The sequence below is a fragment of the Homarus americanus genome, unplaced genomic scaffold (genome assembly GCF_018991925.1).
Source record: "Homarus americanus isolate GMGI-L3 unplaced genomic scaffold, GMGI_Hamer_2.0 scaffold39155, whole genome shotgun sequence".
Lineage (NCBI taxonomy): Eukaryota > Metazoa > Arthropoda > Malacostraca > Decapoda > Nephropidae > Homarus > Homarus americanus.
The window spans coordinates 21,328,383-21,341,213 of NW_024737042.1; the positions used below are offsets into that span (position 1 = coordinate 21,328,383).

The following is a 12,831-nucleotide window of genomic DNA, read 5'->3' on the forward strand; positions in this document are numbered from 1 at the left end:
CTATATATATTAGATGAATTCATCGATATCGTACAAAAAGGAAAATAACCAACCTTGTTATTTAGTCAATACGCTAACACTTTCAGCAGTTATTAAAAAGTTTGATATCGATAAAAGATGATTTAGCTTATTATGTTACTGCATTATCCAAACTAGGAACACTGACCAATAATACTACTCCATTCAGATGTATTTATAGACTTATGAAATCACTAGATATTACATTTGTCACGATGACACACTAAATATTGGTGACCACCTTGCCAGGAATATTCTTGTTTAGTACCTTGGTTAAGGCTTACGAAAAATAGACTTCGAGTCACTCACAACAGGTCTCTCAGTTCACATCTCAATAACTATTTCCATAACAGTAATCCAACAGTTTTAATAACGTACAAGAGTAAGTTTAGTTTGTGATCGAATATGTTTGATATCGGTCAGTTATACAAACTTTCAAAGACAGACCAAATGACAGTTGTACAGTGGGCTGTGGAGGACACAAAGGTGAAGAATATAAGATGACAACATTTCTGCAATTTTTATTACTGCTCCACCAAGAGTGTAGCCAATGTGTTAATCCGATTAGGAAAAACGTAGTAAACGGAAGATTGGCAAAAAATTCAACTGTATAAGCAGTTCCCGAAGAGATGTTCAGGGACACATCGGGACCTTTAACTAATCTCAACGAGGGCGGCGAGAGCCCCGGTGAAGGCAGCGTTGTAGGTGCAGGACACACCATTGTGAGTTATATCCTTGCGGTCGTCTGTGTAGTCACCGTTCTGGGTAGGAAGAAACAAAACTTAATTCATAAGAAAAATGATATGTATAGGGAGACCCGACCATGTTGAGTTAATCAGCAAGAAGATAAAAAAGAAAATTAAATAATTCACAAATACTTCTCTTGCTGAGATGCTCGTAGACATGTCTTATTTGTTAGTTCAGTTTGACCATATTTATGTGACCTGCTAGTACCAACCTCAGCGGGTCCAGCGGCAAGGGCTCCAAAAAGGACATGGGGGTTGGGGCCGGAGTTGTCAAGAGCTCCTGAACAGTCCGCTGGAGGGTTCGGGCAGGAACTGGAGAAGAAGGAATACATGAGGAACCTCCGTGCGACTCGCAGCTCTCGTGAAAGGTGTTTAGAATACCCTGTATTTTAACTATTAAGTTCATATTACTAAACTCCCTAAAGCCCCTAAAGATATATTATCTATCAACTAAAAATCTTAGCAGAAATGATCTACATATTGCATAAGAAGTTAGTTATGGTGGAGTGTGTGTGTGTGTGTGTGTGAAAGAGAAACGCAAAAATTTTAATTTTCGAATCAACACAAGATTCGTGAATCTTTAATTCAACTGAAACAATGAATTGCCCAACGACTCATTTCGCTGCCCACTTCCGCTCATCCGAGGTTAACTCCCTAATTAAAGAAGAAGAAGACATCCGTCAGCGCTGTGAAGAGACTATTGCAAGACCGATGTAGATGTCCTGACTACCCAGCAGGCCCCTCGAGCACCCAGAGTTGACCTGTTTCAGATATCCACCATCCTGGAATGAGGTAGCTACTGCCATCAATCAGATGAAATATAACAAAGCAACAGTGTCTGACGGATTCCTCACCAAAGAGTATAAAGCAGGAGGACCTCTACTTACCACCCATCTCCACTCTCTCCTGGAAAATAAATAGGAGAAGAAGGATATCCCCAAAGATTTAAAAAACGCGTTCATCGTCAATATTTATAAGAACAAGGGATACCGGTTAGAGTTTAGACGGTGGTAATTACCACTGAAAAGATTATCACCCGAGTCCTCCAAAATAAACTTCCTTCCAGAATCTCAAGGTGGCTTTGGGCCATCACGTGGCATCACTGACATGATCTTTGTTGCCCACAGAGAACAGCGTCGTGACTTGTACATGGCCTATGTCAATCTCACCAAGGCCTTCGACTCAGGCAACAGGGAAGCCACCAAAATTAATCGCCTTTGTGGGGCGATTAAAGGCAGTATCCTGCACAATGGCACCCAGTCAGAATTCTTTCACATCTAAACAGGGATAAGACAAGGATGTGTACTGGCACCGTCTCTCCTTTCCACTTTTTTGCCTGCCCTCTTTATTCTTGCCAGTGCCAATTTAGCCGGCGGGGTGGATATCCAGTACCAGATGAAGGAACTTTTCATACGACGACTCTAGGTAGGAACAAAGGTGTCAGCCACCTCCATCACTGAACTTCAATATGCAGACAACCTCACTCAAGTCGCTCACACTGAACGCGACCTACAGGTTATCCTGAACACCTACTCAGATGCATACGCACACTTCGGACTTGCGGTGAATGTACGTAACACTCAGATTCTCTTTCGGCCTGCCACTGGCTCAACCATACCTCCACCATTCATCCAGGTTAACGTTACTACCCTCTCTAATGTTATCCATTTTCAGTACCTTAGCTCCCACCTGTCCACCACCACGGACATCGGTGAAGATATTCAGCATCGAATCAAATGTGCATCTCAAGCCTTTGGCAAACTCCGTACCCATGTCTTCAGCCGTAAGGAGCTGAAATTGCATGTACAATATATCGATCAGTGGTCCCACCTCACCCCGCTATATGGCAACGAGACATAAGTCGCATACAGGAGGCACTTCAAGGCACTTGAAAACTTTCACCAACGTAGGCTACGTTCTGTCCTCCAGGTTCGTTGGGAAGGACAAACACCAACTGTAGGAGCATCGAGGCTACATTTATCAATGAACAGCTACGTTGGACTGGCCATGTTGCTCAAATAAACGCCAGTAGACTGCTAAAGCACCTACTTTATACTATCACCTAACGAATGGTAAACGTAACGCTGGCGGGAAACGGAAGAGATAGTATTAAGACAACCTGAAAAGTGCCAAAGCAACGCCCCTCACCTTGGAGACGATAACTCCACGCCGTAATGCTTGGAGGAGCGTCAATACTTTCGAGTAAGCCCGACTGAATAACGAAGCAGACAATCGCCAGTGCCGGAAAGATACTGCCGCGGCCTCTCCTACACTAGATGTAGCTCTTCACACGTGCAACATCTGTGGACTGCCCCCGTACCTGCCTCTCAAGTTACCTCAAAGCTCACCAATGAGGGTGACCTCTTTAATAACTCATATTTTATCATAGTTGGATTATCATCAAATTCGATTCCTAGCGACAGCAAAGTAGGAGTAGTAGTGTGGTTTGCAGAAAGGGACAAAATTGCAGAAATCCACACGGCAGGGATCCGAAACAAGAGGCCACAGGGAATATCGCCCAGACATAACCGCCCGACAATATTCTAAATGATAGCAGTGAGTCTACTCATCTTGAAAATGTAGTACCAATAAACGCTGCTCCAATAGTAGCAGATGTCCACGAGGTGAATGACAGACAGCCACTACAGTGGAATGGCATGTCGATGGAAAATGCGGGCATATGGGTTAAAGAAACTTACTCAGAAATTGTCAGGTGGTCGCCAGCTAACCTGTTTGAACCACCCAAGTGCGCGGCCACCGAAGAAATGATTCGGGTGATGACTCGCCTCATAACCGAGTACACTCAGTACTACTTCCATGCCCCTTTAAATACTGGCAATAATGCCCCATCTATTATGTCAGAGGACACACGCAAGAACTAAGCACAAAGAAAATGTGGCAGCAAGAACACTGCAGGAGAGACAAAAATTTATAGGAGGCGGAAAGCAAAACATCGATGACGTTGCAAGAAAGTTTGGAACAAAATGCGCGTGGAGAAAGTGTCTTTGGCGGTAAGATCTCTCACAGAGGAATCCTCCAGTGGCGTTCTGTCAATAAACAGAGAGACATTAAAACAACTGAAGGAAAAACATCCCCCGGCAAGTAAAAATGGAGGCATCAGGTCCCAGGGTGAATATATCCCACCAAATGCTGTCCTGTTCGAGAAAATAACAGGAGGGATGGTGTGAAAAAAACACTGAAAACTCAGGGAGGGGTTGGCCCTTTAGGTCTGCATGAAACGGTTGAAGAGTCATGCTCAGTACTAACAAGTTTGGCCCCGTAGCAAGTGATATCTACACTGCTATTGCCGCCCTTGCAAGAAAGCTAGCAACCTCGAGCTGCCACCACCTCCATGCTCTGACGGCCTGCCGCCTCATTCCCCTGGATAGGAATCCAGAATGTAGGCATAGAGGGGTGGGGGAAGTGCTGAGGCAGATCATCGGAAAATGCATAATGGAGGTGATAAAGAATGATGTCAGGGCAGGGAACCTGCAAGTTTGTGCTGGCCACCAGGCTGAAGGGGAAGCTGCCATTCACGCCATGGCAACGATATTTGAGCAGCGTGATTGTGAGTCAGTTCCCCTGGTTGGCGCTTCCAACACATTCAACATGCTTAACTGCAAGGCCACTCTGCACAACATCAAGATCAAGTGTCCAATCTTTGCAGTGTATGTTGAAAGCACCTATAGGAATCCATCAGACCTCTATATAGTAAACATCAAGGCTCTAAGAGGTGATACCATCATACAACCAATGCAGGGGGACCCTGTTGCAATGGCAATGTAAACAATAGGCCTCACAGTAGCAGGAAAAGTGGAGGACATCAAAAAGTGGTGGGACATGATAACATCATATGGTTCACAAATACCATAGGGTACCACACAAATGCTAGCAAGTCTTTCCTCATTGTGAAGCCAGAACATTATGAACGGGCAATGGAGGTGTTCGGTGGAAGTGAGATCAAAATAACAAAGGATGGCCAAACACACCTTGTGCAGTAAACGGCACGACGGACTTCAAGACTGTGCTTGTAACGGGAAAGGTGAATGAGTGGGTCAGGGAAATCCAATCTCTGTTAGATATTGCTAACACAGAACCACATGCGGCTTTTGCTGCATTCACCCACGGAGTCAAGCATCACTGGAACTACCTGATGCGCACTATCCCTGATATCGTACCCCTCCTCCACCTTCTGGAAGAAGCTATCAGCGTCAATTTATTTCCCAAATTAGTGAAACCTCTTTACTTAACCCCAGCAGAAAGATCACTCCTTGCAGTGCCTCGCGGCAGCCCTCACTGACCACATAATAGCTCAGAACGCAGCGAAGTAAACAAGATTCGACGTTCCATTACGACAGAACGACAGCACGGTTAAAGTGATAAGTTTCAGCAACTGATGCTGCAAGTACCAGAGAATTAAAAAAACAAAAGTAGCTACAGCGCATTACGCGAGCGCCTTAAACTGGTTAACTATGTTACCGATAAGGGCAAATGGTTTCAGTCTCAATAAACAAGAATTTACAGATGCCATTGCTCTAAGGTACGGTAGGTCAGTAGAAGGTTAACCTTCCCAATGCCTATGTGGCTCTTCCTATGACGTCGATCACTCCATGGTGTTCAAAAAAGGGGGCTTCATATGCATGAGTCATGGCGAAGTAAGGGATTTCACAGCAAATATGTTGAAGGAAATCAGTCGTGATGTCAGGGTAGAACCGACCTTCCTTCCACTGGACGGTGAGAATTTCCAACATAGGACTTCAAATACATCCAATTATCCCGTGTTGACGTCATTGCTCGAGGATTCTTGACGCGCAGACAGCGAGCCTTCTTCGACATCAGGATTTTTTATCCCATGGCCGCATGTCACCGTAGTTTAGCTCTTGATGCTGCACACAGGAGGAACGGGAACGACAAGAAAAGGGCATATGGGGAGAAAATTCAAAACCTTGATCAGGGCAGCTTCACTCCTCTAGTGTTCACAACCTCTGGTGGGATGGGACCAAGTGCAAGATGTTTCTATGCCAGACTCGCGGAGGTGCTATCCGAACAGAAGCAGCAGCCCAGAAGTTATGTCAACTGTCCTTCTCTCTCCTGAGTTCTGCTTTGCTCTGCCTCAAGGGCCCCAAAGCCGACAGCAGTTGCAGGTATTGACTATGAGGCAACAGTCACTGAATGCCGCATAGATCTGCCGCTCAACTAACTCAACCCAGCTAGGATAGCTACTTATGTATTAGGATATTTAATATTAAGGTAATTAAATGGCGACGAAGGTATGGCTATTGGGGGAGGCTGGAGGCCACATTAGACAAAAAAAGTAGTAGTAGAAGTAGAAGTAGAGTGTGTGTGTGTGTGTGTGTGTGTGTGTGTGTACCTAGAACGATGATGGGGCCTCTGAGGGGGGTTCTGGCCGTAGCCCACCACGAAGGATCTGCTGTAACGGGAGTTGTCGCCTAATAGTTGACCCATCTGTTCCCTTGCCCACTTCTGGTTAGCTTCAGTGTCCATACCATTCTTGGCGGCCTGAAAGATCCAAGATATATTATTACATGCAATACGATAAATTTTGGTAGTAATCACTCGTAACATTTATATGAAATATTTTTGCCTGACGACATTTAGAGAAACAAAATCAAAACTAGTGAATTGTATCATCTTTATACAGATCAACTCGGAATTGTTTCACGATATTTTCTCTCATATTATCCCTCAAATGTGTAGATGGATATGCACTATTTCATCGCTCGTATTTTGTCTGAAGGATTACAAGATTTTAAATATTTCTTATAGAAGGAACTAACAAAGAGAGAGATGAAGGCGGCGTTGGCAGCATAGCGGTTAGAGCCCTTGTCACCCAAGAAAACTAGACCCTCCGGGGTGTATGATGCAGTGGTCTTTAGCCAGTCCAGGTAGTTCCTGAGGGCGTCAGGATACTCACTGGAGTTGTCCAGCATCCAGAAGAGTGACTGTATCAGGGACGATAAATATGGCCGTTTAACTTAGTGGATAAGCTTTTAACTTCCAGTCCTAAATGGTTTTGGTGAAAGACTAAACTAGCATGCCACAAGGTATATCAGCAACATGAAATGATGTGCTGCTGGATTGTTGTCATTTAATGAGCATAAAGAACTTTAACATAGGTCATTACTCTTTGTAGTATTTCAAGGAGGTAAATATAATTTACCTCTGAGTATGTCCCAGTAATTGGATTGTCTCTTACATTATTTAATCGTTATGTAGAATACTATATATCAAAACCTATAAAATACACAGGTAAATCAGTGTAAACAATTTTAACCTTTTTGGTGTAGGGTTCAACCATGGTGGCACCTAGAGGTAAAAATTGCATTAATTCTATGTGGAATATTATATTACAACATTATTACCGGAATTCTTCCTTTAAAAATAACTTACAAAGATTCCAGGTATCTTGTCGTCCCAGGAAAACATGTCGCTTTCACCCTCTAAGAAGTTAAACTCGTCCCAGTGGTCTCGAGCCTTGAAGATGTAGCTGGGGTCTCCTGTGGCTCGAGCCAACCATAGCGCTGCCCAGCAAAGCTCGTCGCCGAAGCCGTTGCTGGAGCTGAGGGAGAGGAAAGTTACAGTCACCCATGTCCTATTTTTACTGACCTACTAGTGTTATTAATCCAGGGGTTACTAACCGACTAATGTTACTGACATCGGGGTTACTGACCTAATCGTTTACTGACCCCAGAGTTACTGAACTAATAGTGTTATTGACCCAAAGGTTACTGACCTCTTAGTGTTGCTGACCCAAGGGTTACTGATATACCAACGTTACTGATCCCGGGGTTACTGACCTGCTGATGTTAGTAACCCTGGGGTTACTGACCTGCTGATGTTACTAACCCTGGGGTTACTAACCTGCTGGTGATATTGACCTCGGGGTTACTGACCTTGTTACCCTCAGTTTACTTGTTGTAATCACTGATAAAGAGTCTGTAGAGTCAGTATTGAAGGTGCACTGGAAGTAACATTCAAAAATGTTTATGGTTTAAATTTTCAAACCCAAATGGTCTTTCTCCACTTATTAGAAAATAAGCAAATGTACAATAATTAGGATATCACCATAATTAATGCTATGAGCTGTAAACGTTAATAAGGGAGAGAGATGGGAGATATATGGACAAGAAACCGGCTATTTAATTGATGTCTTTACAGTCAAGGTATGAGCGTTCAGTGGAGATCCACCGTCACATGTCCACTTGATGACTACTCATGGCTCATATGCTAGTTACTTTGGGTGATATAATTATATAAACAAAATGTATGTAACCCACATTTATATAAGAATTACTGTCTGTTTGACAGGGGCTAATACAATGCTCGGCCACCACCTTCCGAATTCAGCAAGGAGTAAATTAACCATGTAGTATAAAATATCTATGGATGTTTTTAGCCATATTATAAAAGATAAAATGTACTGCAGCAAAACTGAGGAATCTACAACCGAGGTTGAGTGTCTGAATTGCTAGCCTTAAGTGCCTTATGTGTGAGAGCCTTAAAATGTATAACTGCAACTTTTGAAGAGATATGTCTGTAAATGCAAAACAACCATAGAATTTATAAAAGGAGAATGGAAGTTGATATCACTAAACTGGGATTAACAAAACTCGAATAAAAATAAAATGCAAACTATCTTCATATGAAGGGGTTTATGTTTCATTGAGTAAAGCAAATAATGCTGAATTGATAGAAACTAGATTGAGTTTGCTGAGAGCAATATTAACATTAAAAAGAAATAAAGGTATCAGATTTTAAGTTAAAATCAAATTTAAAGCAAAAAATAGTGATGGGCTGGCAAGGTTATGACTGCACAATGACTGGTAAGTTTACAATAGTCTGGTGCCATATAATCATACAAAGTGCTTAAAACACCGTTTTCGTGGAACTAAGTGTATAAATACATTGTGTAAGTGCTGTGTGAGCACTCGTTTGTATGGGTGCCAGTTCACATATTCCTTCTGCAGCAGGAATAAACGAGAATGCTAGGCTGGACATACATACAAATATAGATAAGCCGATTTACACAATGACATCACTTAGAATCATCCACTGCTAAAAAAGAAGAGAAGTAATCAGGCACTACTAATGTTCATTTTGTTTTTCCAGGGCCACAAGTGTGTCATTGCATGGATTGGGAAAGGTTGCATTTGTCATGCAGTGGGAACAATGCACTGTGAATAAAAGTAAAAGTATGTGGTAGCATTGATTCTGGGACAAGCGAGAAAAAATACAACCATTCGTGTTTTGAAAATTAGGGGTTAAAATTAATCATGAGTGTATAAGCAAACATCTAAGACTTGTGTTAATAAATCTGCAATGTGCTTGTCATTGGTATAAGATATGAATAGGAGAAACACATTAGTATCACTTTGCTGCAATGAGCTTGTCACTGGTATCATTTTTCCTCAATAAGCATGTCATTGGTATTTCTTTTCCTAGATGAGCTTGTCATTGGTATACATTTCTGCAACGAGCATGTCATTGGTATATCTTTTCCACAATGAGCTTGTCATTGGTATAAATTTTCTGCAGTGAGCTTGTTATATAAAAATTGAAATAAAAATCTTACAATCGGTTTGCAGAACATAGTTTTAAACGATAATCATTAGATACAGTTGGTGTACTTGATGTGTTTGCTGTTGAGCAGATGTATCTGAGATATCATTGACAACCCTGGGTTGTAACTCTGGGTGTACCCATTTAAGTCTGTCCGCATGTACTACTCTGCTGTTTCTGTGTTAGGTTTCAGAATTTAAAATTTTTTGCCTATTTCCTTAGCGGTAATCAGGAATGAGCCTGAAAATTTGGGCAAAAGTTTGGAGATTCGTTCAGGTTCTCCTACCATGACAGCGTCGCCTGTTTGTGTTGCTGATAAATCATTTCAGCGCGTGACGTTGCTAAATGTGTCCGTACTTTACGGTGGATCTTTGAAAAACGTTAATTTGCTTGTTAACGTAATCATCCGTGTTTTATACGGGTTGAGGAGTTCTTGTAAGTACGTCATAAGGCAAACATTCGTCTGTGCCACAAACAAAAGTAGTGTGATTGGCCCATGCAGTTATTGATCGACCCATGTACATTGGATTCACAATGTGTCTAAGAATTTCAAGAATTTTGCTATTGTTTTTTTCACCAATACCATTCACCTGTGGGTGGGTGATAAGCTGTAATGAAGCTTTGTTGGATACCATATTACTGGTAAATTCGTGCTAAAAGTTGATTCTTGAACTCTAATCCGTTGTCGGAGAGAAGAACCTTGGGTGTAGTAAAAGAGCATATGAGGTGCATGACTAGGATGTGCGCCACAGATCCGGCTGATTTATCCTGCAGTGAGACTAAAATCACAAATCTAGAGAAATGTTCAACACTCCCCAATACGTATGAGGATCGTTGGTGACCCGTCGGAAGTTGTAACAAGTCAATGGCAACTGTGTCAAACGGACGTTCAGGTGTAAGGTATTCCAGCATTGGAGCGGGTTGAAATGTAGTACCCTTGTGAGGAGCACACGTTAAGCATTTAGCAATGTGCTGCTCGATGTCTTTTTTCATTGTATCCCAATAGAAAAATTTTCTAATTTCCGCTCAGCATTTGTCACGCCCGGGATGGCCTGCTTAAAGTACATTGTGGTACAGAGTTAGTACCACCATTCGTAGGGGTAGGGTGCGATTCAGCGCCGCCATTCCAACGCCGATGTTTCAGCACCGCCGTTTCAGCGCCAGCCCATTTCAGCGCCAGACTATTCAGCGCCACCGTTTCAGCGCCACCGTTTCAGCGCCACCAAATCAATAACCTAACCTAACCTAACCTAACCTAACCTAACCTAACCTAACCTAACCTAACCTAACCTAACCTAACCTAACCTAACCTATTAATAAGTTGAATACAACATAATATAAATCAAGTGTAGTATACAGTGTTATACCACGTTAATAAAAGACAGATAGCTTCTGAGTTGAACGGAACGCACAGGCGCTGAAAGGTCTCGGCGCTGAAATGGGCTGGCGCTGAAGCGGCGGCGCTGAATTGGCGGCGCTGAATTGGGCCATCCCCCATTCGTAGAGTATCATGTACAATAATTTGAGTGACAGTTTCCTGTGCATTCGGTCTGCAGCGGATGAGTATGTCTTACCGTGGTTCAAGTTGACTGAACGGAAGAGGTAACTTCGGGAGATTAGCCTCCTCCCCCGACTCTAGAGCGAAAATAACTGTAGACCACAGGGGATCAAATCGTTGCTTATCCCGTAATTGTGAGAGTGAACGAAGATACAGAAGTCACTGGAGCTAAGTGTCTTGTCAAAGCGTCGGGGTGTGTTCAGCTGCATGAGTACAGTTCCTAGCCCCTGTCCTGAAGCGTCAGTACACAAAGTGTTGTCAGGAAATGCTAAAAAAGGTGCATTGGTAAGTTCCGTCTTTAATGCAATAAAACTAGCCACTTGTTCATCATTGCAGACAAAAGTCGCACCCTTCTTGAGTAAAAGAACGATAATATCCAGATAAACCAAAAAAACGACGTGGACTTGGACGTGGACGTGGCCGTGGACGTGGATGTGGTCGTGGACGTGGATGTGGAAATTGTGTAGCGGTTTTGACCTTGCCGTCAACTGTATGAATGCCGTCTCTGTCAACTACATGACCAAGGATTATTGTATTCTTGATTTTAAAAATTCACATTTAGGAAGTTTAACTTTAAGTCCCGCTGTAAAATTTTCAGGAAAATTTCGTGGAGTTTAGCAAGATGACTATCTACATCCTTACTGACTATGATGGGATCATATAAATAGGCATACACTGTGTTGCCGATTAAACCCCCCAAACAAAGTGTTGATCATCCTTTGAAAAGTCATTGGGGCATTTCGAGGACCGAAAGGCATACGTAGCAATTTAAAATGGCCCAAAGGAGTACTAAAAGCAGTAATCTCACGAGATTTCCCGTCAAGGGGAATTTGTCAATATTTGCTCAGATCAAGGTTACTAAACACAGCAATATCTTTGCTAAAAAATTACAATATATTGCCCGGAACAGGTATTGGGTGCCTATCCGGGATAGTTTCTTCGTTGACTCACCGAAAACCAATGACTCGATACCAATCACCATCCTTCTTAGGGACTAAAACCAATGGGCTATTGCAAGGGGTCTTTGAATGTGTGATAACTTCTTGTTCCAGCATCTGTTGAACCATGTCTTGTACTACAGCGCGGGTTTGTATCCAGGTTTAAAGATATGTAATGTGTAGTTAAACTCGCCTGACCTAGTGGCACGCAAAGTAAAGCTACAATCTTTCTATATGCGCCAAGCAGCTCGATGAGCCTATTTTTGCCTTGAGGGTGCTATTTGATCTATCCTCTCCTGTCTGGTCTGTGTGAGCGTATGTGTAACACTACCAATTGGGAATTGTGTAGGCTGTAGAACAACACTAGTATAGTAAACCAGGTAATCACATAACCAATATCCCTGCTTCAATATTCTGGGAGCGCCAGATCTGTGGAGAACGAGGACATCTGTTAAACCACCAGGACGAATCATACTCAATGTAGATTCACATGAAAGACAGACTACATCAGTCTCAGTGAAAACGTCAGGTAAGCAAACAGTGGCCTTGGTTATTTCACCATTCAGAAAATACAGAGGATCTGTTAAGACTACAGGTACAACAATCCATTTTTTGCTGTTATATTCAAGCCGGGAAAATGAATCGGTAGGGTTTGGGATATGCTGGGATTCGGGATCCATCTTCCTCGGAGTAGGAGAGTTGGTAAAAACATTCACCCTGGCGGTGAGCAATGGAAAAGAATTGTGCATGGCAAGATAGGCAATGCTACAAAAAGTGATAGTATGTCGACTTGGCTGGACATCTACCATATTGTGTTTGAACGTTGGAAGACCAATTAATCCATTAGTATGTAAAACTCTAAATAGTGGGGCAGCAATTTTTCAAGAGAATCATGCAAATGGTGATACAAGCACCAAATTTGACATGGTAATTCTCTAATGGTTACTAGCCAAGTCTGCCTGATTGGCAGTTGATTTTTCTTATAGAAATT

General features: G+C 42.5%; 1 protein-coding gene across 3 annotated transcripts in view; it reads right to left on the reverse strand.

Annotated features, from left to right (window-relative positions):
* Positions 1 to 523: 523 nt before the first annotated feature.
* LOC121872760 (endoglucanase 4-like) overlaps positions 524 to 12,831 on the reverse strand; it is a 37,182-nt gene continuing 24,874 nt past the window's right edge. For all 3 annotated transcript variants that reach the window (XM_042375814.1, XM_042375813.1, XM_042375812.1), the window contains 5 exons: positions 7,176 to 7,344; positions 6,563 to 6,727; positions 6,136 to 6,284; positions 977 to 1,076; positions 524 to 779 (listed from right to left, as the gene is read on the reverse strand). In XM_042375814.1, the coding sequence (XP_042231748.1) occupies positions 672 to 779; positions 977 to 1,076; positions 6,136 to 6,284; positions 6,563 to 6,727; positions 7,176 to 7,344 (691 nt within the window). In that variant the 3' untranslated portion in view covers positions 524 to 671. The remainder of the gene's footprint in view (positions 780 to 976; positions 1,077 to 6,135; positions 6,285 to 6,562; positions 6,728 to 7,175; positions 7,345 to 12,831) is intronic.